The 25597-nt window shown below is 41.8% G+C and overlaps 1 protein-coding gene across 3 annotated transcripts in view; it reads right to left on the bottom strand.

Moving 5' to 3' along the window:
* Positions 1-25597, bottom strand: part of KIAA1217 (KIAA1217 ortholog) — a 184296-nt gene that overhangs the window by 79586 nt on the left and 79113 nt on the right. For all 3 annotated transcript variants that reach the window (XM_075705117.1, XM_075705116.1, XM_075705118.1), the window contains one exon: positions 18727-18922. In XM_075705117.1, the coding sequence (XP_075561232.1) occupies positions 18727-18922 (196 nt within the window). The remainder of the gene's footprint in view (positions 1-18726; positions 18923-25597) is intronic.

Genomic DNA, 25597 nt, shown 5'->3' on the forward strand with positions numbered 1-25597 from the left:
ATAGAGCACAGAACAGTGATATGGATGTGCCTTGATAAATATGCTTGCCCCAGTACTACAATTTGCTGAGAAGCCTATTTTTACTGTTCTTCAGTTAGATAAATTAGAAGTTGACCTTAAGAAGGATAATGGAAAATCCCAAACACACCAAGTCTGCTCTGCAGTGGAGGGTGTTGGTAAATGACAAGGTACCTTTTTTTTAAAGCACTTGAGGAAGAACTTTACTCTTTTATATCACCCAGTTTCCCTTAAATATAAATTTTGCATTTTAGCCTCACGCTTACCCAACAAATCCCCCCAGAAACAGATTTCCATTTTAGCACTAGTAATTTTATATTCACATTTCAATTTGCTGGCATTATATACTCTAAAGTCCTAGGTGAAACTCCTAGCAGGAGCAAAACTGAGGTCTCACACAAAAACAAGAGCAATTTCGGATCCTTTCAGTTTCACAGCAGTGTTAATAGTCATCCTTAGTACTTGGGGAGAAATGTGAGTAATCTTAGATGCTGAATTGCAAAATATGGACATTCTTATTCACTCAAGACAAAAAGAACACCATTCTGATATAGCTAACTCTATTTTCAGGGAATGGGAGTCTGTGAGATGCTCGATAATGGAAAAAAACATGGATAATACAGACCAGGGACTCAGTGAAGGAATACTAAGTACTTCTTCCACGATGCCCATATTGGCCCTGCCAGGGCTATGCTGACTGCCGCATAACCAGCAGGTGCCTGCACTCCACGGGCCGGTACTGCACAACCAGTGTGACTCATTAGCTTTGCTACAGCCCAGTCCCATACCATCCTGAGCTACAAAGCCCTCCAAGGACTGAAGGACTGAGAAGAACCATCTTAATCAACAGCAGAAATCACACTGGACTTGGTGGGGTTGATTAGCTCTGACCATGCTGGGCCGGGTTCCTAAAGACCACCGAAATGTCTTCCCATGAGCATCTCCAATGTGGGAAGGCTCATTAGGACCTGCACAGCAGGAAACAGGCTGCAACAGGATTGCAGCCAAACTACAAAACTTCCTGGGATCCACAACACTAGGGAATAGACGCAGAGGCAAATGCTCAGCCAAACTACTTTGGGTACAGAGGAAACAGGAACTGGTAAGCCCAGCTGAGCCTACATATTCAGTCTGTACCTGTCCTGGTTTTGGCTGGAATAGAGTTAATTTTCTTCCTAGTAGCAGGCATAGTGCTGTGGTTTGGATTTAGTAGGAGAAGAATGTTGATAACACACTGATGTTTTAGTTGTTGCTGAGTACTGCTTATGCTAGTCAAGGACTTTTCAGCTTCCCATGCTCTGCCAGGTGCACAACAAAGTGGGAGGGGGCACAGCCAGAATAGTTGATCCAAACTGGCCAAAGGGCTATTCCATACCATATGACATCATGCTCAGTATATAAACTGGGGGGGGTTGGCCGGGGGGCAGTGATGGCTGCTTGGGAACTGTCTGGGTATCGGTCGGTGGGTGGTGAGCAATTGCATTGTGCATCACTTGCTTTGTATATTATTATTATCATTATTATATTGTTATTTTACTTTATTTCAATTATTAAACTGTTCTTATCTCCACCCAGGAGTGTTTCTCACTCTTACTCCCCCAATTCTCTCCCCCATCCCATTGGGGCAGGGGAACTGAGCGAGCGGCTGCGTGGTGCTTAGTTGCTGGCTGGGGCTAAACCATGACAGTACCCAAGGCACAGATAACCTGCCTGGATATGGACTGATGAGAGCACACTGCGCTCTTTCTGAGCCATCTCAGGCATCTCTGTACAACACTGCATTGTGCCAGGAAGAAAGACCTTTACTCTCTTGCTACCTGCAAGAGATGGAGCAGGCATAGCTTCTGCAGTGGTGTCAAAAGTCACTAAAATGGCAGATCACAGAATCACAGAATGTTTGAGGTTGGAAGGCACTTCTGGAGGTCAGCTGGCCCACCACCCCCTGACTTGAGCAGGGACACCTACAGCCAGTTGCCCACGATGGTGTCCAGACAGCTTTTGAGTATCTCCAAGGAGGAAGATTTCACAACCTCTCTGGGCAACCTCTGCCAGTGCTTGGTCACCCTCACAGTGAAAATGTGTTTCCTGATGTTCAGAGGGAATCTCACATGTTTCAGTCAATGCCTTTGCCTCTGGTCCTTTCACTGAGCATCACTGAGAAGAGCCTGGCTTCATCGTCTTTGCACCCTCCCTTCAGGTACTTTTATACATTGATGACATGCCCTCCTGAGCGTTCTCTTCTCCAGGCTGAACAGTCCCAGCTCTCTCAGCCTTTCCTCATAGGAGAGATGTTCCAACTGACTTAATCATCCTTGTGGCCCTTTGTTGGACTCTCTCCAGTATGTCCACGTCTCTCTTGTACTGAAGAGCCCAGAACTGGACACAGCACTTCAGGTGTGGCCTCACCCGTGCTGAGTAGAGGGGAAGGATCACCTCCCTCAACCTGCTGGCAATACTTTGTCTAATGCAACCCAGGATACCATTGGCCGCCTTTGCCACAGGGGCACACAGCTGCCTCCTGTTCAACTCGGTGTCCACCAGGATCCCCACATCCTTTTCTGCCAAGCTGCTTTCCAGCTGGGTGGCCCCAAGATATATTGGTGCATCCACTTTGCAGACATTTAGCAGACCAGAATGAGGTAGAAGAGAAAAAAAATGGAGAAAAGAAAGAAAAAAATACCATTGAAGCACTGCCACAGCTAAATGCTTTGTAAATGGCTCAAAAGCTATCTAGCTATTGGAAAGTATTTGAAAAAGGAATACAGTATCAGATCTGCTGAAGAATTAGTGATTACAGAAACTTCTACACTGAATTCACTGCAGCTCATGTAGATACACAATCGGGGCAGTTTTACACCTCCCAGTTTGGATGCTGCTAGTGACATAATGGTAGGACAGCATTCAGGCTGAGCTAACTGCTAAAGTCTTTATTACAAAAGTCTTTATTACATTTTCAGGCAGACTTTGGGCCCTGAGCAGACTCTGTGCTGAAATGCCTTTGCATCTACCAATAACCAACACAGGTAGACTAAAACAAACTTCTATGACTCTACCAAACTGAATTCACCATAGTAATTGCAGTGTAGATGCACCCATATGTTGCTCTCCCATGGCCAGTATAAACAGGAGGGTTGGGAACACAAGTTCTTCAATGCGGTTACCATGAGTCATCATCAAATCTTAGCAGATCACAAAACTGAGATGGTAACTCAATGATTCTCACTTGAAAGTCATCAGCAATGGGTTGGGCAGTTTATAGTCCTGAGATACAAACACTGACCAAAAGCAATGGGAAAAGCTAAGGTCCTAGAATACAAAGGCATTTAATGAGAAGAAGAGAAGGCATTTTATCTAAGATGAGCCCTCTTTCCCCTTAGTCTTTAGTATTTTTGTTTCTACATTGTCCATAAGTGCTACAGAGGAATGAACATATACATAGGCAGATGTTCCTACAATCAGTGGGTAGATAATTGTGCTTGCACCTAGGGAAGGAAGATGTTAATTTTTCAGAATACTAACCAGACTACTCAACATTACCTAACCATTATTTAATATTAGGCTGCTTTTATAAAATGGAGCTGTTAACATGATTTTCCTACTATTATCAAGAGCTGATACTTTTTCTTTCATTAAGATTACAATCAGTCCCTTTATGAATCCTACTACAAACTTCTATTTTCCTTCCAGGGGAAAAATTGATTTAAACTGAAAAGTCACTAGCTTTCTTTCAAAGACTGAGGAGAGTTTTCCTAAGAATTTTATTTTAAATGCCAATATTTAATGGGTTATTAAGCTATTTTTCCTTTTTCTTAATTTTAATTTGAGACATCATTTATTTCTTTATGTTCTTCTAGGTAAAATTGGCTTTTTAGTGCTCATTCAAATATTCTATGAAGCTAAACATTCTTTAGAATTCAGAAACTAACTATATTTGTAAAAAAAATTAAGTACACATGTTTTTAATGATTATATTTATTTCACTGTTCCAAGATGTGCATAAACATAATCATTTTTGATGATAGCTTTCAGTTGTTAGGAAGAACATAAGGAACCTTGTATATTTTGGCATTTGGAACTTTCTTGGATTAAATGGCAAGAAAACGATTTTTTGGCTAAAAATACAGACTTTGCATATCAGCTTTGCAGGTGTGTGTGACTCTCTTTTCTGCCCAGTTTAAAAGTTAGTGCAGAATGCAGAAAATGCTGGTTTTGCAATTCAGGCCACTAAAAATATGCTGAATATTGAGCTACTGAAACTGTTAACACAAAAGAAATGGTAGAGTTGAAAAATCTTCCTTATACACAAGTCTAAATCATTTCAGAACAGTCTTGACTCTGCCTGTCCTCCAATACTCCCACAAAATATTGATCCAAAACAAAATTACAGTTATCTTTGGGTCTTGGATTTTCAAAGCAAATATGCATGTTATGCAAAAAGATCATGCCTTAAAACATGCAGCTTTAACACACAACTCAGAGAAATGTTTTGGCCACAATCTTACTGTACGGGAAAAAGACATTTTCAAAGGCATAATAAATTCTTTTTTCCTTACTCTCCCTTAAATCACATGCCCTTAAAAAAAACCTACTGCCTTTTCTCTTGAGTTGTCTGATCAGTGTCATGATATAGCAATGCTTTAGGGCATTTCCTATTTGACAAAACTAACTGCTCACTTCTAAAAATCTAGCTTCAGCATGACAGGATAAAGAGACTCAAAATCCATTATTTTAAGTCATTGACATTATTTTTCTCCCACACATTGCTGGGCTGAAACTCTGAACACCACCGATACCCACAGGCCCAACTTCATGGAAGCTGCTGGAGCTCTGAGGTTTGTTTTACCTTCAGCTAAAAAATTATTGCCATGGAGAATTAAAGCACAAAGAAATAGAATATAACTCAGGCACAGCTTTTATTAGGGCACAGCAGATATGCCAGCAAAGCTGCTGGAAAGAAAGTTAAACACAATGGATGTTAATGTCTCCATGCACCCTGAAGTCCCTCTTGCACTTATGCTTCAGTCACAATGCATTTACCTGAAACATGAAGATTGTGCCGAGTTTTATATAACACAAAACAAACAGGACTGCAAAATGCCCTGCTACTCTAGGAAGACAGGTATGAAGATCAGTGTGAACAAGGAAACTACACCATGCGACTCTTTTGGAAGTCTAAGTCGGGCAACACTGTCACTACCACTTCTAGGTGCTCCTGGATACTGCCAGCCCTGGGCTTTCCTACAGCTACAAGGCAAACTGCGATGTTAAGCCTTCCCCTTCACCATGCTGGTATAACTTAGTTTCAGAAATACCTCTGGAATTTCTGATCATTCTTCACCCTGTGGGCAACAGGCCACGGCATTAAACACAGGCCATAGCAGAAAACATTTATGTGTAAGCCAGGCCTTAGAAACTTAAACCTCTTTACAAATTGCTTCACAACATTCCTGTCAACAGAAAGGTATGTTTTATAGTAGGGGAAATTAAACACCCAAGAGGTGAAAGGACATGTTCAAAGAAAGGTTTACAAGCATAAAACCCAGATCTGATGATGATCATGCGAACACACCACATGATCACCCTTTCCTTCCCTGCATACAGAGCTCTTTCAAAACCAAAAGACTTTCTGCTCCCCCTTTACCAAAGGTCAGTGACAGACAGACTTACAAAGTATTTTGTCATTTCTCTCAGGGCTGGTCTACATGAAACACAACACAACGGTGCAATGAAACATGCGCTGTTAACCTGATTTATGTAGGCAGTGCCTCCCGCACAAGCTGAACCCATCAGTGCTGGGTTTAGATGGTGCCCGGAGCAACCATCCTGCACCTTCAGTGCCGCTAGCACAGCTTTGAGGACTGCCTGTGCTGCAGCTGCAGCTCACACAGACACACCACATGCATGGCAAGGTGCTTGGCTCAGATACTGCCACTGGGCTGTAAAACCCACTTGGCAGCTGAGGCCATGCCCGCACGGAATAATGGTGAACCATACGTGAACTCAGGGGGTCCAGGCTGGCTTTAGAGCAAGGAGCTGCATAACCAAAGTGACTCAGCACTGTACCCATACCGGTAAGATCATAACTCCTTAGTTACAACTGGTAAAGGTTTACTCCTTATGGCAAAAGCTAATGTTATGCAGGCAGCATGACACTACCCAGCTCACTTCTCTCAGCACCTCCATCCGATACACGGTGCTGACCTAACCCTGACTAAGCACCACAGTTATCATGGTTCTATTGCTAACAATGATCTCAATGCTGGGCAGCTTAGATGCTTAGAAGAGCTTAAATCACAACTCACTTTTATTTACAGAACAGGAATTATCCTTACAAACTGGTTATTTAAGAGAAAAAAACATGAAGCACACAACAACAAAGAAAAGTTAAATACCTGATAAATCAATCTGTGACCTTTACAAATATCAGTTAATTCCCTCACACAATGAATTTCAAATGGAAGAATACTGGTACTCACATAATCTTCTCATAGTTCTCTTCTCATAATAAAGAAGAGAAAACTGAGGCAGAAGAGTTAAGTAACTCCTCAGTGTTATGAAATAAAACACAGTCAAAGCTTAAATTGGAGTTCATGAGTTTCTTTCCTGTGAAGCTACAGGATACTCTCTGTGTAGACAAGACATCTTGCAAATTTCTGCCCTGAAAAATCTTACTGAGATTTAGCAACACTTTAATCCATGGGCGCCTGTCTGAAGAGATAATATCTATACTTGGTTGATGTTGGGCACTTGGGTGCTAGAGCATTGAAACCTTCCCACAGAACCAGAAATCACTGGCATGAACAAGGCACTGCTACTGTCTTCTGACCCAGCCACTCTGTACATCCTCTGGAAATTTTGTGTCCAATTCGAAAATTTCAAGTAATTAGTAAAGCTGGCTACAGCAATGAAAACCTGGATGCATTGGGAGCTCTGGAATTTCTTTAAATCAAAGGTGCAAAGCTAGGTATAACTAAAACGGGGGGGGGGAAATAGATACAGGAGGCCTCCAGATCTTGTTGGGTGAATAATAGCATCAAAAAAGTATATTAGTATATTAGGAATTAGTACAGGATATGTAAGGAACGGAAAATTAGATAAACTAGCAAAGAAAGCTGTATCTTAAGGTGAGTAAATATGGAGAACATGGTATGGAAAAGCAGTGAGAACTGCCAGAAATCAAGCTGAGCTATGTTTTGTAAAGTAAAATAATTATCATAATGTTGAGTTAGAGGTTGGTAAAGTTGTCATTAGATTTGTTTCACTCCTTACCCAACCATCAGTTAACCATATCTGTTTGAGATGATGGACAGTCTTTGTCTTTTCATGCTGGTTTAGCTTGATCTTCCACCACGTGTCCATTGAGACACCAGCTGTCTTGCACTTCCCCTCACACTGAAGTCAGCAGCAATGCCAACAAGCAAAAGTGAGAAAATGCACCCTCATTTCTTCCTCATATTTATGCCGAATCATTAGTTGAGACTTGCATTAGTTTGAAAAACTAGGGATAACTTTTAAAATCTTGATGAGAGCTATTTTTGCTGGGACACTTCAGGACAACCCAGAGGGGATCACAGTAAAAACTGCCAAGCATTTCCTCAAAATCCAGTTTACAATTTTGTTTTACCAAAAATACCAAGATCCTTCGAATTTTTCTTTGATTTTTATTTGACAAAATTGTAATATATAAGACTATAAGGGTGGCATAGGCCAATATTGTTCTCCCCCACCTCTCATCCCCAGCTATCAGATAAACAGAGGTAACATATAGTTGGTGTCCTTATCACCAAATTCTGCAAAAGTTATGCAGACAAAAGTTTATTACAGTAACAACTCTTGCAGTGTGGAAGGAATTCCTCAATATGCAGCTCTTACTTTCCACACCCTCAAGACTTGTCTCTCCTATTTCACCACACACGTTTTCAACTAGTCTGAGGTCATTGCCATGATCCTTGTGGTATTTCTAGCCTGAAGCTCTCATACTAGTTTCCATTAGCTACTCCCTGCTGATAATCTGTCCTCCACATTCAGAAATGTCTATAAATATCCTTAGCTGTCTTCAAGTACTAAGAGAATCAAAAAGTAGATCTTTTAATGAAATAAAAACAATTACTTATTTTACATAGTTTTCTTCCAGAATAGCCTGACGATTTTTGCTCAAGTTATTAAGTTGTTTGATAACAATTTCAATAAAAACAGGAACTGTTTAATTTAGTCCAGTACTACTTCTTCCCACTATTTCATCCTTTTCTGCTATTTACAGTGAAAACTGTAACTCCACAATAGATTTGTTACCTAATGAAAAAACACATGGAAAATTCAGTAGTCACATAAAATTTCTACCAAAGTGTTATGAGAAATAAAGACTTAACTGTCACTCAAATACTAGCACTTTTCTACAAATGGCTACATTTAGCTGGTTAAAGAAGAAAAAGCAAGAACCAAAAAGAAAATGGACAACTTTTTTTAGCTAAACTGGTATTTGTCCTATCCGATTGCAGATAAAACCTGTGAAATAGCCTATTGCCAAAAGACAATTTTTTTCCATATAGCTGTGTCAGTGAGTCCATCAAGTGTAGACAGTTACTTCTACCACTTAGAGAGTTTGAGGGAACATTTCAGTTTAACCCAGTTCCCCAGGTGGAAAACAATGTTCTGGCAGCATGACTTTTGGACAATAATTGCATCTATACCCTTGCTCTTGCCAGAATAGCCCAACTGACCAGCAACATGACTTTTTCATATCCCTAACCGACAAAACAATGCCTGTAAATTTGGAAGAACACAAAAATCCTACGATACTTAATGACAAAATATAAAAAAATTATAACAACTCAGTGAGATGAACTAGAAATTTCATGTGTACCAGAGCTATTTTTCAGCGGGCCCATAGGCTCTGCCATGCTGCATTTACTCCAGTTGACATTCACCAATTTAGTGCAGTAAAATCAGAGAAGTATACACAAACAGGCACAGGACATGCCTATGCAGGCTCTCGCAGCTGCACTGGTTTTGCCCACCAGAAGCTGAGCCCCTGACCTCTGAAGAAGCCGGTAAGCCATGGCCAGCCGGCTCCCAGCCAAAGGTAGTAAAGCTGGCTAGTACAACTTTGGAGGATGTGTCTGCCAAAGACTACATAGAGATGTTAAGCATTTATGGACACCGTAAGCAAGTATTTTACATAGGGACATTTTTGTTAGCAACTTTAAAGGGGCAATAGCAAAAACGACAAGAAAACATCAATTACTTTTCTTGGAATACGTGTTCCTCCTCTTGAATAAACAGAGAGAGACATCCTATCCAATTGCATTTCTTTTCTATATAAATCAGCTGTATCAAACACACATTATTTGAGCGGTGGCTATTTTTATAAACCCTGATTTTTAGTACTAACCCATGTAGAATTTATGTGCTCAAGGGCAGAATGTCACCATTTTAATACTCCATAGTCATGGAGTATTAAAGTCAGGTAGGCCATACATGACTTGGTAGTTTTGCTGCATCTACCAAATTTTCTGTATTTACTGTAGGAATTGTCTTCAATACTTATGAAGTTAGAATCATAGAATCATAGAATGCTTTGGGTTGGAAGGGACCTTTAAATGTCATCTATCCCAACCCTCCTGCAGTGAGCAGGGACAGCTTTAACTAGGTCAGGTTGCTCAGAGCCCCATCCAACCTGACCTTGAATGTTTCTAGGGATGGGGCCTCCACTACCTCTCTGGGCAACCCGTTCCAGTGCCTCACCACCTTCATTGTAAAAAAATTCTTCCTTATATCTACTCTAAATCTACCCTTCTTTAGTTTAAAACCATTATTCCTTGTCCTGTCACAACAGACCTTGCTAAAAAGATTTCTCCCTTCTTTCCTACAGGCCCCCTTTAAGTACTGAAAGGCCGCAATAAGGTCTCCCCATAGTCTTCTCCAGGCTGAACAACCCCAACTCTCTCAGCCTGTCCTCGTAGGAGAGGTGCTCCAGCCCTCTGATCATTTTTGTGGCCCTCCTCTGGACCCACTCCAACAGGTTCATGTCCTTCTTGTGCTGAGGGCCCCAGAGCTGGACGCAGTACTCCAGGTGGGGTCTCAGCAGAGCAGAGTAGAGGGGCAGAATCACCTCCCTCAACCTGCTGGCCACGCTGCTTTTGATGCAGCCCAGGATACGGTTGGCTTTCTGGGCTGTGAGTGCACATTTGTTGGCTCATGTCCAGCTTTTCATCCACCATTACTCCCAAGTCCTTCTCTGCAGGGCTGCTCTCAATCCCTTCATCCCCCAGCCTGTATTGATTATCGGGGGTTGCCCCGTCCCAGGTGCAGGACCTTGCACTTGGCCTTGTTGCACCTCATGAGGTTGACACAGGCCCACCTCTCCAGCTTGTCCAGGTCCCTTTGGATGACATCTCGTCCTTCTGGTGTGTCAACTGCACCACTCAGCTTGGTGTCATCTGCAAACTTGCTGAGGGTGCACTCGATCCCACTGTCTATGTAATTGATGAAGATATTAAACAGCACTGGTGCCAGTACGGACCCCTGAGAGACACCACTTGTCACCAATCTCCATCTGGCCATCGAGCCATTGACCACTACCCTCTGGATTTGACCATCCAACCAATTTCTTATCCACCGATAAGTTATTTCATTCCTGAAGACTTCACTACTGTCAGTAGCAAGTTTAGGAGTTGAGTCATCAGCACGTAAGAGCACAGGTGGTTACAGCATCACACCAGAAATCCACCTACATGGGCTCTAACAAGCAGCTTGACTTTTTGTTAAGTTGTTAAGGCCTACATTAAACAGGATCTTGGACATGTGACCTTAGTTAGCATGGTTAAGGAGAAGAATGCCAAGAGGTCATTTGCTGGGCTCTCTCCAGTTTGTTGTTATCTCTTTTTTACCAGGGGAATAAAAACCGGTCATAATACTCTACATGCAACCTCACAAACGCTGTGAAGAGGGCAGTAATCACTCTCCTCAACCTGCTTGTTGTCATACCCTAAGTCCTTTCTTGCAAAGGTGCTCCCAAGCCAGCCTGTCCCTGCCTATGTTGTCACACAGGGCTATTCTGTCCCTGCTGAAATACTTCATTTGCCTCTGTGGATCTTCATGAAGTTCCTGCTAGCCCATTCCTCTGTCTCACTGGGGTCCCAGTCAGTGGCTGGCGGATCCCCCAGCATATTAAAAGCTCTCCCAAACTTAGTGTCAGACTTGACCCTGCTGATGGTCCATTCCATCCCAACAGCCAGGTTGCTGATGTTAAGAAGTACTGGCCCTAGAGACTACTCCTGAGGAAGACCACTGAAAACCAGCTGCCAGTTAGACTTCAAAGCATTAAGCCCTACTCACCTTGAAGGCCACCCGTATCTCCTATGTAGCTACAAGGATGCTATGAGACATGTGAAAGGCCTTGTTAAAGCCAAGATAAACAATATCCACAGCTCTGCCCTCATCCCCACAGCTGGTCTATTCATCACAGAAGGTAATTGGGTAGAAGCAATGGTACCAAGTGCTTGTCTTTTATGAAACAGTTGAATAGTTAAAAATTTATCCAGAAGGGCTCCCATCTTGAGAGTTGCTCAGACCATTGCCCCTAATATCGCAAGAGAGTACCCTAATCAGCAGGCTATCAACAAGCTTCTGATGCAGTGAATATCCTCTTATCCTGTTTAAATCAGGCTACTTTATAGCCAAAAATGCAAGAGAGAGAGAATGAGAACAAAACCAAGAGATAGCCTTACAAGATACCACAGAGATGACAGTATTTCCCTTTGAGAACAGAAACCTGAACTCAGGTCCAGCATAGTAACTATGCATTAGAAACACTACCTAAATATATAAACAGTATTGGGAGCAATGACTAAATCCAAGAGCTGTCCTCATTCAGGGACTTGCTGTCAGCACTGGCAGCAAATCCTAAATACACTGTGCTGAGGGACAGGCTAGTACTATGCTTCTCCGCTTGGCCAAAATCTTGCACATCTTGCAATACATGGAACTGCAATATACTTTTTGCTTTGCATGCCCTTGTGCAAATGGAAGGGTCTGGTATTTGTGTGACTTACTGTATTAGAGGTAGACTGACAAATTTTACTTGTGAAATGTGAAAATTAGATCAAATTTGTCCAAGTGATGGCTCCTGTGCCTGATACAACCCATGGGACAGCTCCATGTAGCCTCCTACCTTTCCTCTGAAGGGTAGTTTGGCTTGTACAAGCTAATCCAGCTGCCAAATCCCTCTTCCAGCAGACACCAAATGCTGAAAGTCCAAACTGCTGCTGCTAAATCAGAATAAGAAGTGGTGGTAGAGCAGGACAAAGACATTCCACCTTCTGTGCAGGCATGATTTGGGGTAAAGAGGAAAGCCACTGCCACCTTGACATAGCTTTATTGAGTTGATCAGTTTGGACCCTAATTACTCTACCTCTCCCTTTGTCTTCACCACTTTTCATCCTGGTTTATTCATGTTGCAAGGTCCTGCAATAGGAGTATCTTCTCACTATGTATATTACCCATCATGGTGAGCTCCCATTTCTAGTTGGGGTCCTTCAGTATTACTGCAGTGTAAATAAATAATAAAGATTGCATTCAAAAAACATTTAACAGATATAGAAGTGACAGATACAGACTTGCATAGCTAATGGTTTTATTTAGCACACTGCACATCTACTCCCGTATGACTGCAATGAACCCATTGGATCCATGCTGATACAGCCTGTTGCAATGGAATCAAATCAGTTCCAGTGTGACACACCATCTAAAATATACTGCTTATCAGCTTTTTAGTGGCAGACAGAATGAGCTTCTGTTGAAACAGTATGTACTAAATAAGATCTTGCTTCTTGGAAGCATTTTTTTTTCAGGTACACAGAAGACATTCTCATATAGGAGGAAGAATGTGTTAAGTAAACAATAACTGAGTGCACGAGTACTAGCTGGGGAAGGCCCATATTTTGCTCTTCCATATAGCTGTCTTTCACAATCATGTAAGGGCAATAAATGAAACAGAAAATACTCCCAGCACTGTGATATGTCGATATGATTGTTTACCATCTTTTCCTCATTTGACACAAAATATTTCAGGTAGGAGGTGTTGGTTTGGTTTTTTTTTTTTTTCCTTTCCAAGTCCAAAAACTTCAGCTATAATTTGAAGAAATATGAAAGAAGGTAAAGTCTAGAAAAGTTGGACAGGAAAACTACTGGATATAAGGAAGAAATTTTTTACAATGAGGGTGGTGAAGCACTGGAATGGGTTGCCCAGACAGGTAGTGGAGGCCCCATCCCTAGAAACATTCAAGGTCAGGTTGGACGGGGCTCTGAGCAACCTGATCTAATTAAAGCTGTCCCTGCTCACTGCAGGAGGGTTGGGCTAGATGACCTCTAAAGGTCCCTTCCAACCCAAAGCATTCTGTGATTCTATGGTGGTTCTATACTATTACCTTAGAATCTCTAATTTCTCAGGATCTCTGTTTCAATTCAATAATTGGAACTAGTTGTTTCAGGCTGTTCTTCCTATAGACCTGACAGCCCATGTTAATGTATCTGACCATGACAGCAAATATTTACATGACCTTTTTGCATGTTGGCTGCTTTGCATACACTGTAAAAAGACAAGATGAGGAAAATTTCTTTAAAATTACTGAATACATTAAAGCGATACTCAGCCTTAACTTGAAATGCAGTTCCCAGGGAGTTCTCTCCCATGAATTAAACTGAAGATCCTGCTGACTTCATTAGGCTTGAATCATGCCCTGAGGACTCCAAGAGGGCACTGCCACTGCTAACAAATCACAGACTTCTCTTATAAAATCTATGGCTGTTCACTCATCTTCTGCCTGATTTAACATGCCTGTTTTAATTTCTAGCTCATAAATAGTAAATAACAATTAATTACCACCAATATGATATAATATATAAGTCTACCTTTAGCATTTATATTCTTCTGTGTAAGTCTTAACGTACATTGCATACACATGTAAGAAGAGTTATTTCTACCGTCAGGTGACAGTAGCCAAGTCACTATCCCTCTGTCCACAAAAGTTTTCCTATGTGTAAAATTGTAACTACGGCCCTGACTCTCATTTTAACAGGCTTTGAGAAACACCTGCAAGAAATGCTACAAAAGATTCAGGTGTTACTATTATAATCTGTAACAGCATTTCCATAGAAGGTGGCAGCAAACTAATTAATCAGACACTAAAAGCTGTGCCTGATAAAACCTGGGGTTGGGGGGCTAACAAATAATATTTAGAATATTCCATGAGTGTTTAAGACCATCTCCATGCCAATCCTTAAGCGGTTGTGTAATTTTACTCCTGTGAGTAATCCCTCTGAAGGCAAATAAAATGTAAATGTTGGCAGAATCAGACATTTCTCCAGAGACCTTTCAATGCCACCTAATTTTAGGCACAGGTTTGCCAGCAAGGAGCCCAGTCATCCTCTGCTTCTTAGTCCTCTGGAAGAGAGCAGCTGGGCACCCTGGCTGGGACACCCAGAGAAGGTGCCTGCAGCCCGTGAGCCATAAAGCTTCATTCTCCTCACTGACTTCTCAAACCCAAATCCTTGTGCATTTATAGAAATCCCTCCTAACACCATATCTTCCCTAATCCAACCCTGCATCTACAGCCTGATCCTGCAGGAGCACCTACGGCTGTTACTGCAGATGGAGGTTGTAATCACACCCTGCCCTTCGGGGCTGCGACCGATCACGTCAACCGCCCCGACCACTCAGTCACCACAGAGCATGCCGGAGCCTGCTCTTACAAAGGATCAGGCCCGCTGTTTGTACAGATGTGCCACAAGAGAGACTACAAGTGAAAATATTTGTCAGTCTTCATTTCGTTGCAGCGGTACTGGAGCAGCAACAGCAGTGAGCTGCAGCACGGGCACAGGCTGGCTGCTGGCGTAACCTCACTGGGCACTTGTCAGGTTCTGCCTCCTCCAGGCTAATTGCAAGTGAAGTTTGTGGAAAGCTTTTGAGCACTTTCCAGGTTTCAGCTGATTCTCACTCTGACAGTTTTGCTAGATAATTTTTTCCCACAGTTATCATACTGGAAAAACTCCCAGCCTTCAAATACGTATTTTTAAATACATTTAATTTTTTTCTTGCACGGTGAGTTAATTTAAGATCTCACTTTGTCTCCAGGCTGGAGATTGATCAGACAAGTGCTGATTTCTGATGGGCCTCTTAGCCAAGAAAGACCTTCATTTCGAAAGCTGTGGCTGAAATTTCAAATGGGCCCACAATTAGAATGCTGTTTTCTGGGTCGACTCCACACAGCATGCGATAGCCTCACATGCCAGAATATCATGTCCTATCAGATTAGTCCCGACTGACAAAACCATGATGTTGGGGTAGCCAAAATGCATTACCACTATTCCTTTTAAGGCTCCATGTTAATTCAGACCACAATTTAAAAACAAACTGACTTATATGTAGTTAATAAAATAGGAACCTATAGAAAAATTTCAAAAAGTAAATATCAGGTTTTTAGAACAATGGCATTGAGATATTAAATGTAAAATTAATAAAAATTCAGAAAAGTTGGTCATTTTCCTCATTGAAATTATGTTGGCTGAGGATCAAAAAACATAATTTGTTTAAATTAGATTAGATTAAAAAATTAATAGAGATGGAAAGGGAGGTGATTATACATAGCTTGTTTAAAATCATGTGAACAGAAATATTTTTGTGATGCTTTTAAAATTGAAGTTAGAAACAGTTTCCTGTTATTTAAAAATAAACACTCCCCTTGTACTGCTGGAAGGAAATACAATCCTAACAGGGCCACACTCTGCAAAAAGTCTCAAAATTAAGATTTCAGAACATTGCTCATGGTGGTGTTAGAAGACACCGGCAGAAAAGACTGAAAAGGACATTATTGTAAAAGAAATGCATTGAAGAATAATCATCTAAAACTGAACTATTTTAGAATAATTTTTAGACTACCTTTTAAAACAAACTATTTGCTATTAATAGTTCCTGGAACAACTTGAAAATGACAGATTGTGTGGTGGTGACAATATATTACCTCCTATTTGGCTAGTGTGCTGATCCCTTCAGCCACACATATAGCTGTGACCCCTCCCGCAACGCAAGTGGGAAAAGGCTTATTTTGCAAGTTTCAAATCTAAAAACTCTCAACTCAGATGCTTCGTATTACATTAATTCCCAGTTCCCACCCACGCACCCCCACACACATTTTGCCTGTTCACGCTGCAATAAGCCACGGTCTTGTCCCTGGTATATGAAAGGCAGGCTGAGATAGGGTGCCTTGCAAGGTCTGAAATGCTGGCCATTAAATAAAAAGGTACATCTTCATGTGACCGTCCTCCATTAAGACCTGGACAACACATTTCAGTACATGCAACAGATGCTAAACAAGGGGGTTAGGAGAGGACTGCTTAACTGTGAGCTTCTGCAGCTCTGGACCTCTCATCTCAGCAAAGATACTGTCCAACTGGGAAAAGTGCAAAGAAGGGCAACAATGATAATCAAATGTCCGGGATGGTTTCTGGGTGAGGAACAAGTGATTACAGCAGCACTTCTCAGCCTGGAGAAGAGATGACCTGAGGGAAATGACAGGCCTACAAAACCAGAGATGGCCCAGGGGGAGCAGATAGCAATCTAATGTTTGCTGTCACTTCCAACACAAGGACAAGGGGGCATGACATTAACTTAAAGCAGATAAGCAAATACAAAACAAAGCAAGAGAAAAGTGATGGTTGGATGGTGGGCAGTAAACCAACAAAACTCCCTGCCAAAGTCACAGCTGCACTGTTGCGGATGCAAAAAATTTACATGGGTTCAAAGGGAGACTGAACAAATACCTGGAGGAGACATCTCTTGAAGGTTATTATACAGGCAGAAACCATAACCACGAAATCCCTAAGCTAAAGATAGCTTGAGGCTGGGAGAGCACTCGGGGAAGGATCATACATACACATACTTACCCTGTTCTTGCTCTTGCCTAGACTAGCTGCCTATGATCCCTCCTGGGGACAAAATACAGGGCCAGGAGGATTCTTGGTCTAATCCAGTACGGCCCTTCCTATAACCTACCAGGTTTATTTGCAGTGATGAGCACTTAAGCCTTTTTCCAGAAACACGGTGTTGTGTTCTTTTCAGATTTACACACTGACAATGAGAAAGCTGTTTCAGCTCAGCGTTTGGCTTCCTGAAAGCTGTTTATCACTTCTCAGCTTGCATTCTAAACAGAAGTTCAGAGCTGAGATACCCTACGTGGCCTGGGGTAATCACTGAATGCCAGTTGAAACCCACACAGTGAGGCTGGACTGTTGGATCACACAGGGACCTGCAAAGGCCCAGTCCACTTGACATCACGTTGAAGCAAATACCTGTTTTCCAGAAAATCTCAGCGTGAAGCAAACCATTCTGAGGATGCCCTAGCCAGCAGTGACATACAGGCAGAGATGAATCTTCTGCATCTATAATAAACATACATGTGCCACGTGCTTGCTCTTAAGAACACCTCTAAACCAAAAAGTCTTGTCCAGGTTGGAGTCTTCAAAACTTCTCCCCAAAGAGCCTGACATATTGGTGGCCCAACAGGCTTTGGGAGGGCAGCAGTGCCACTCCATGAGCTGACATGGATGGGATCAGCCCCGTGTCCCCAGCCCCACTGCTGTGCACTTGAGAGCTCTGGGGTGGCAGGGACCCCTTCCAGCCCTCTTTTCTTCTCATTTGTTGTGTTTGTCAGTTATCATAATACTCTTGACAGAAACTGTCTTAGATTGTTGAAGAACGAGTAAACCACCGTGACAAGCTTGCACGCATGGTATGATTTACAGCCCAGCCTTCAGTTTATGTCACTCTGTATGCTGGGAGATGAGTCTACAGGAAAGCAGCATTTCAGTTTATTACCTCTGAGCAAAAACCTGCCTTCCTCAGCAATCTGCATACGAGTTAATGCTGCCTTCTCACAGCAGTTTAACTGCCCTCTGGTGTCCTCCCTCAAAAAAACAACCTTTACTCATACCATCCATCAGCTGAGAATAGAGTCTCTGGGACAAAATCCACTCTTATAAAAGGAGCTCTGGTTCACAGCTGGGCTTAATTCAACCCTGAGATATGGGAAGAACGCGGGAAGCGGAGCTGTCCACCTGCGCTAAGATATCACCCGTGTCACCGCGCAGATGGAAGTGCACTGCCCCAAAGTAAAGGGCATCTCTGTCAGCATATCCGTTCAAATCCTCTGCCTGGAAAGCTACCATCACGGAAATACCAAGTCTTTTCACTAAGAGCTGGATCTGTCAGGCAACAGTATCTCTAGGTTTCTTCCAACCAGGTCTGGCTTCAAAGAGATGATAAAAGTAAAACCCTTGTGTCTCCTGTCTGAAAATGAGGGTGCAATCTTGTACTAAGTTCACTGCCACATAGTGTGCAGGCTTGGGCAAAAGGTATTTGCAATATTGGGTTTTAACCGTTAGTCAGCATTTCATGTCAGGGTCTGCATCTTTCTCCTCGTCTGCCATGTTACCAGCACACTTTCAGATCTTATGAAAATAATTTCACCATTCCCCCAAGTTACCCAGTACCCCATACTGAGCTCACTTCCAAAGAACAACCTGACATTAAAAATAATGTGCCACCAAAGTCTTTACTTTTTTAATCCCAAACTATTTAAAAATTATTTTAAATGCACAAAAGGAAAACACAGGCTAAGAGCAGAGAGGAGAAGGACTGAAGCATGGTCTTACCCAGTGATCTTTCCTTTGTTTGGTTTGCCGACCGCACTACAGGAAGGCTTGCCCGCGTGCGGCTGCCCCTCGAAAAGGGGGTTGGAGAATCACCCTCGGACATGGCCTCTAAGGAATCTGCAGACGCTTCAGAGAGATACTCTGTCTGGTCACCCAAATTGGGCTGCGGGCTCTGGGACGGCTTTGGGCTTCTTGTCTGCAAAACAGAGCATTTTGTTATTGGTCTACTGAAACCAGAATATGGGAGAAAATACCAAAGAGAAGAAGTAAGAAGTCCAAACTTCTTCAAATACTGGTATGCTGAAAGTCACTTCTGTGTAGGCTATTTAGGAAAACAGTGTTCTTGGGTATTCTGCTACAGTTTTTATGGTTATACATCCACATTGCAAATTTTCTTGCTAACAAGGCCCTGAGGATAAGACATGTGCTCAGGAGATGTATAGTAATGCCATTCCTTGCTGCTCAAACAACCGCTATAGCAGAGGCATGTCCGCACGCACACGCACACTTAGCCTATTAAGAAAAATCCTCTGAAAAGAATTACTGTGATGTAGTTGTAAGCTATCAATCTCAGTATATTCTGCTGTGCCGTCTACGAAAGGTACAGGTCATGCAGCAAAGCCAAAATAGCCATCCAATATTTCTAGCTGAAATCACAAACAATTATTTTGCTTTTTGTTGCATCAGCATATATCAGAAATGTCTTCATTAACTGACCAAATTAAGTATGATTTTTACTGGGCAATCACACTAGCAAATTGCTAAACACAATATCTGGAAAAAGCTGACTCTCTTAGGAGGGGAGAGAGATGGTTTCATTTATGCATTTCTACTGACTCTTCATTGTAAGATCTGCCTAATAAAAACACACTCAATAGAAGATACAACGTCCTGAACATTTTTTTGCTAACTATAAGTGACATTGTAAGCGCTTTCTACAAAGAGGAGTTGCTTTAGGAAGTATACTCAATACTGTTTAGTGACTCTCCCTCAACCACATGTTACTATTACTTTGGAAGAATAATTTTCCAGTCTCTCAGGCAAACTCTATATCACAACAAACTAGAACAGACACTGTACAAGCAGAAATTCAAAGCAAAGCAAGCTTACTCTGTCCCCAAACCAGTATGTAAATATGAACTTTATAAAGGCCTATAATCAGCACAGGCACAAGATGTCATAAAACATACATGCTTTCCTCTTCCCTATCATTTAAGGTCAGATGCTAGTACACTAAAAATACCCTGTATGAAAATCAACTTCAACTTTAGGTTTGAAGATGCTGTCAAGATCCAGGAAAGATTTTGCTTCTTTCTGGAAAGCCAAGATGACTTAATCTTGCTGACATCTGGTTCCTTCAGTGGTTTTTCAAGTGAAATGAGGTGAGCTTGTTTCAGCAATAGCGTGCATCACATAACATTCCCTATGTGACCTTGAAAGTATGACAACTTTAACTTTTATTAGATTTTCATTAGCTGGCTATAGAGGACTGTTGTTGCCAAGTTGTGCAGTTGCTCACAAACTACAACAAATTAGAAATACCTCACAAGAAAGCTAAATCCTCCAGAACTTTTCACTTTTGAAATGCTAATATTAAAATATTAGGTATTATCCAATGTCCCGCAGTGAAATTGTTCAAGAGCTTTGAATTTTTGTAGGACTTGAAGCTAACAACATTTGTTCTCAGCAAACTAAAGTGTGCTTTGAAGTGCCTTTGACATGGTCAGCACTAGTCTGGAGGTTGTAAATACAGGGACTCGTGCCTGAAAATTTACAGAGGTGACAAGTGACCTGCAAACACAGAGAAAGAATTTGATTAGTCAGTACTACTTTGTTCAACTTTCCAAAATGGCTTGGGAACCATTACTGCTGAAGTATTTTATTTACACAGGCATATTACAGGAGTACTACCAAGCCAAGTCATTACAGCTTTGTAGTTCCTTGTACTGATTAATAACTTCTCTGTATGTATCCATTAATAGGGAGCTAGAAGGCACATAATTCTCACTTTCTAGAAACGACAACTAAAAATAAAAAAGATGCAAAAAAAAAGGCAACAAAATCAACCTGCAAAAGGTCTTTAACTTCAGAGTTTGTTGGGAAGGGGATTGCTTTTGTTTCAAGAAAAAAAAAATATTCTGATAAAATGAATCAAGCTTATTTTGCTTTGCTTTTGCTTATTTTTGTTTCTCTTTCATTTGAATCCCCAGATGTCATTTGAGACATGCAGTTGCATGTATATAGTTTATCGACACATAGGAACAGGTGCATATTTAAGCAGTAAGGGAATACTTCACTACCAGAAGCAATAGACACAGTTTCAGCTGTGCAGTTGCCCAGTGTGTCCCGTCAATGCGCAGATGGAGCCAACCTCAGCAATGTTGTGCTTCTTTGGTTGTCCCTAGGGCAATTCTTTAGGTCCTAACATACAGCATCTCAGATCCCCCTGGATGATAATGCCAGCATTACTGTAACTAAAAAAGACCCCTTTTCATAGAATCATAGAATGCTTTGGGTTGGAAGGGACCTTTAGAGGTCATCTAGCCCAACCCCCCTGCAGTGAGCAGGGACAGCTTTAACCAGATCAGGTTGCTCAGAGCCCCATCCAACCTGACCTGGAATGTTGCCAGGGATGGGGCCTCCACCACCTCTCTGGGCAACCTGTTCCAGTGCCTCACCACCCTCATTGCAAAAAATTTCTTTCTTATGTCTAGTCTAAATCTATTCTTCTTTAGTTTAAAACCATTATTCCTTGTCCTGTCACAACAGGCCTTGCTAAAAAGATTCTCCCCATCTTTCCTGTAGGCCCCCTTTAAGTACTGGAAGGTCGCAATAAGGTCTGCTCGCAGCCTTCTCTTCTCTAGGCTGAACAACCCCAACTCTGTCAGCTGCTTTTGGCAGCCCTCATTCCTCAGCCCAAATACTGCAGCCCTAAGAGACCTACTGGAGCCTTCCGAAGCAAGGCAAAGGCACATCACATATTCTGTTCAGACATGAAGCTTGAAAGTGTTCAAGCTATTTGTCATGCTCAACTCGTGTAAACATTGTATTTCAGGAGTAATTCTGAATTCTAAACAGATTATACAAAAATCCTCAAACACAGCAACAACAGTGGCTATTCAAGTAACTGAGAGATGTGAGTGCATATTTGATAAGAAAGCATTTTTATTATTGGCAATGAGCACTAGGCTTGATGCTACTTCATAATCAAGCAGACTCCTAGGCAGCACTTCTTAGGAAAACCAGCCCATGAAGCGGGGACAAGTAACGTTTATGGAGCCATAACCTACAAGGACTTCTAAAGATAGCTGAAGAAAGCAGGGCAGAAACCTTCAGCATTATCTAACCGTTGCAATAATTATTCAGCGTGCTGATTCCAACATCAAATAAGATAAATAAGACAGATGGCAAAGAAACACTTAATCAATCATACCATATATATTTTTTCCATAGAATGCTCACTAACATATTTAAAAAATATTCAAAACCTTAAAATAATATTTCAGGAAGTATCCCTTTAAGTACTTTTCAGGAACTAGCATGCAGTATAAGCATTTACAACATAAATATTCACCATATAGCCCATGTTTCAGGACCCATCAGAACCCAACTAGAGTCGCAGTGAGACTGCTGCTACTGGAGTCAGGATGGTGCTGTAGCTGCACATTGCGTAAATCCAGTGAAAGCAATGAACAGGACACCACCGCGCCTGGGTGGCTGCCTTTTTAATATAGCTGGTAGCAAAGGGCAAAAAACATAATACCTAACAGAGAAGAAAATTCCAAGACGTGCCCACTAAGGAGTAGCACTATCCAAAATTAAGACATTTGTAAACAGATACTCCACACAGGCACATGAAACCAAGGAAACACCAGTGCTTTCCTAGCCATGCCTCTGCAATAAATGCCAGAAAACAGAAGAGGGCTAAGAACTAGGCAGCGCGTCTCTCTCTTTTCCCCGGTGCCATTACTAGTTAGGTTACAATTTCCTCGGTCAGCCATGGTCTTCCTCCCACAGCTCTATGTTAGGGTGACATCCAGCTGCATGTTTCTTTGTGCAGTAGGGTTGATTTTTCAGGCAGCTGAGTAGAGCTGAACCTCCTTGAGGACTTCTCCGATAGAAGATCTTGCCTATGCTAGTTCTGGGTAAGAAGCTCAGCAGAAAGGAAAGGCCAAAATAAGGATGAACAATTCTGGTGAAAACATACATATAATTACATGGTGCTTTGAGATTACTATTTTATTTAGGATACACTATTTTATTTACAAAGATATAGATCCCTGTAACCTTTTCAGGGCATATATTTAAGCATAACACATGGAGGTAGCAGTTACAGAAGATCCAGTATCTTCCAACTACTCTTGGGATTTGATCAAGAATTAAAACTGTGGTTAATAATGCCTCACAACTGATGTCTGCCTGTTACAGCTTGTCCAAAGCATGCACTTTTAATATATCTGCTTTAGTTCTTTCACTGACTCAGAAAAAAAATGCAAAAAATTGCAAGGCTCTTTGAATGCAATAAAATTTCAAATAATTAGGAGTGAAGTCAGAAGGTACCTGAGTAAGGAAAAGTAAAATACTGCAGAGATGCCAATGCAATGAGCAGTCACAGGGCACCAGAGATGTTCTTCAAGTGCCATGCATGCTTCTGCCTCTGGTCCCCTGCTCATGTTTGCCCCTGCTAATCCTCTCACCCTTTTGTTCTACCCAGTTTTATGGCTCTGCTCTTTGTAACATTCTTCCATGCTCATTTCCAGTTATTTTCTGTACTAACCTATATAACTGAAATAGTTTTTCCTTCTTTTCCTTTTTAAAAATCTCTCCTGCAAATTTGCTTCACACATTTTCACAGATATAAAAGAACCAAGAAAAAAAATCCCATGACCTGAAGAAGGATTTAATTTCATCTCTTGATCAATTCACACTTTTTATTTCCTGTCTCCAGGAACTTCCTTAGCCTTTATCTTGACAGAAACTTATCTCTTCAGGAGAAGAAACTTATCATACACATCTTCGAAGTTGCTAGCACTCCTGGCAATGTACAAATGGTAAACAGAGACATAAAAAAATAATACAGTGCTAGTAAAATAACTCTTTCCAATCGTGCTCTAAAGAACACACTTAGCATAGGCAAAAAACACCTCATTTTGGTGTCTTCTTGACATTTCAAATAAAGAAGAAAAATTAAAAGAAAAATCAAAAACTGCTTTTCTTGACCTTCAAGTAAAGTATTTGTCCTGTGACTTGTGCTGAAGATGGTTACTGGATATGTGAGACTGCCAATATGCATATAAACAGGCTGTCTTTAATGTATGATGAATTTATTAACTCTGAAATATTGTCACAGCACATGAGCTCTTATTACCACAACAATAATATTTCTTCACCACATTTGTGTCAAATTGTCCAAATTATGGCTGTCTGAAGGAAGGATCTGCTTTTTCCAAAGATACAGAGTCTTTGGGGTCCCGTATTATTACAACTAGAAGGTTTTACTTGTCTGGACATGCTATTAGTGACATATTGCTGTTGGACAGAAAGTGAGTACTACCCACATGTTCTTATTTTTAAGCATTTATTGTAACAATGTTTTCCATAGCACTTTCTCAGAAAAGTTAAATGCTTATACATGTCTATATAAATTAGAGTTCATATTACATCTGTGCAATGGATTCGTTTGGATACTCTCTCACTGGGGGAACTGGGGGCGGGGAGGTGATTCAGCAGCTGAATGGAACATAAAACCATCTTTCATGACAAGCTCACTTTTCTCTGTGTGTTATTTCACCATTATGAGATGCAAAAATCTATGGCATGTTCCTTTCAGGCACCATCAGTTGGAAACAGTACCGTGCCAGGAGCAGGCGCACGCCAGCATCCGTGCTCTTGAGAGCTGAAGAGAGCAGGAGGGCAACTGCCCACTCAACACCGTGTAGACTCTGTAGGAGTTATTTATACTATCCCCCCATGCCTGTGTATGGGCTAGCGGATGTCTCTGGCTTTTATTTCTGTATTTCGAACACAAACGTTTCACTGTTTCTGTTGAATCAATGACGAGTTAGAAAGCCGGTCCTTGCTCACAAGCACTCTCAGTTTGGTGGCAATATTAATTTCTATAGTATGAATGGCCCGAAGTCTTTCCTCCTTGATAAGGAGAGACGCGGTGCCTGAGCCATGGTTGCCCACCATCCCTAGCACCGAACCAAGGTACCCCACTTGCCTGCAGCCTCCCTGGCTTTGAGGCACGTTCTGCGTTGGATGCTGCCCAAGCTCCCCCTTGGCTGCAGTGCTGCTGGCCTCCTCCTGCCGCCCAGCAGTCCAGGGGAATGCCTGCGTTCACCATACGCACCGCAGGGGGAAAGCAAGCAGAGCACAAATCACAGAGCCCTCCCTGGGTTGCCTGCAGTGTGGTAATTAAGCAAAGCAATCACTTCAGTGTACGTGAACCTGAGGTACAGCCCCGGTGCAGATCTTTTCACACTCTGAGGAAGGGAGGAAACAGACCCAGAAGAATTTTCCCAAGTAAGGTAACAGAAAGTGTTCCCCTTCCCTCCCAGCGTGAACGAGAAGGAGGGGAAGATAACTCAGCCAATGGCACCAGCTGCCACAGGAAGGTGTTGCATTAAAACCTGGTAATGCTCAGTCACAGCCACGCGTTACCAGAGCCCATCGCTATGGCGGGGTCAGAATGCCACGCTGAGTGGTTATTTTATTCATTTCTATGAAATTATGTGAAGGCAACACTCCTCTATGCTTATGACAGGATCCCTATCACCACTCTTTGTATTACTTGATGCTGACCCCAGTTTCTTTCACCTAGCAGAAAAAAACCACGTCTAATGACACGTCAGAATTCATCTGCCATATT

Source organism: Pelecanus crispus, chromosome 2 (genome assembly GCF_030463565.1).
Source record: "Pelecanus crispus isolate bPelCri1 chromosome 2, bPelCri1.pri, whole genome shotgun sequence".
Classification (NCBI taxonomy): Eukaryota; Metazoa; Chordata; class Aves; order Pelecaniformes; family Pelecanidae; genus Pelecanus; species Pelecanus crispus.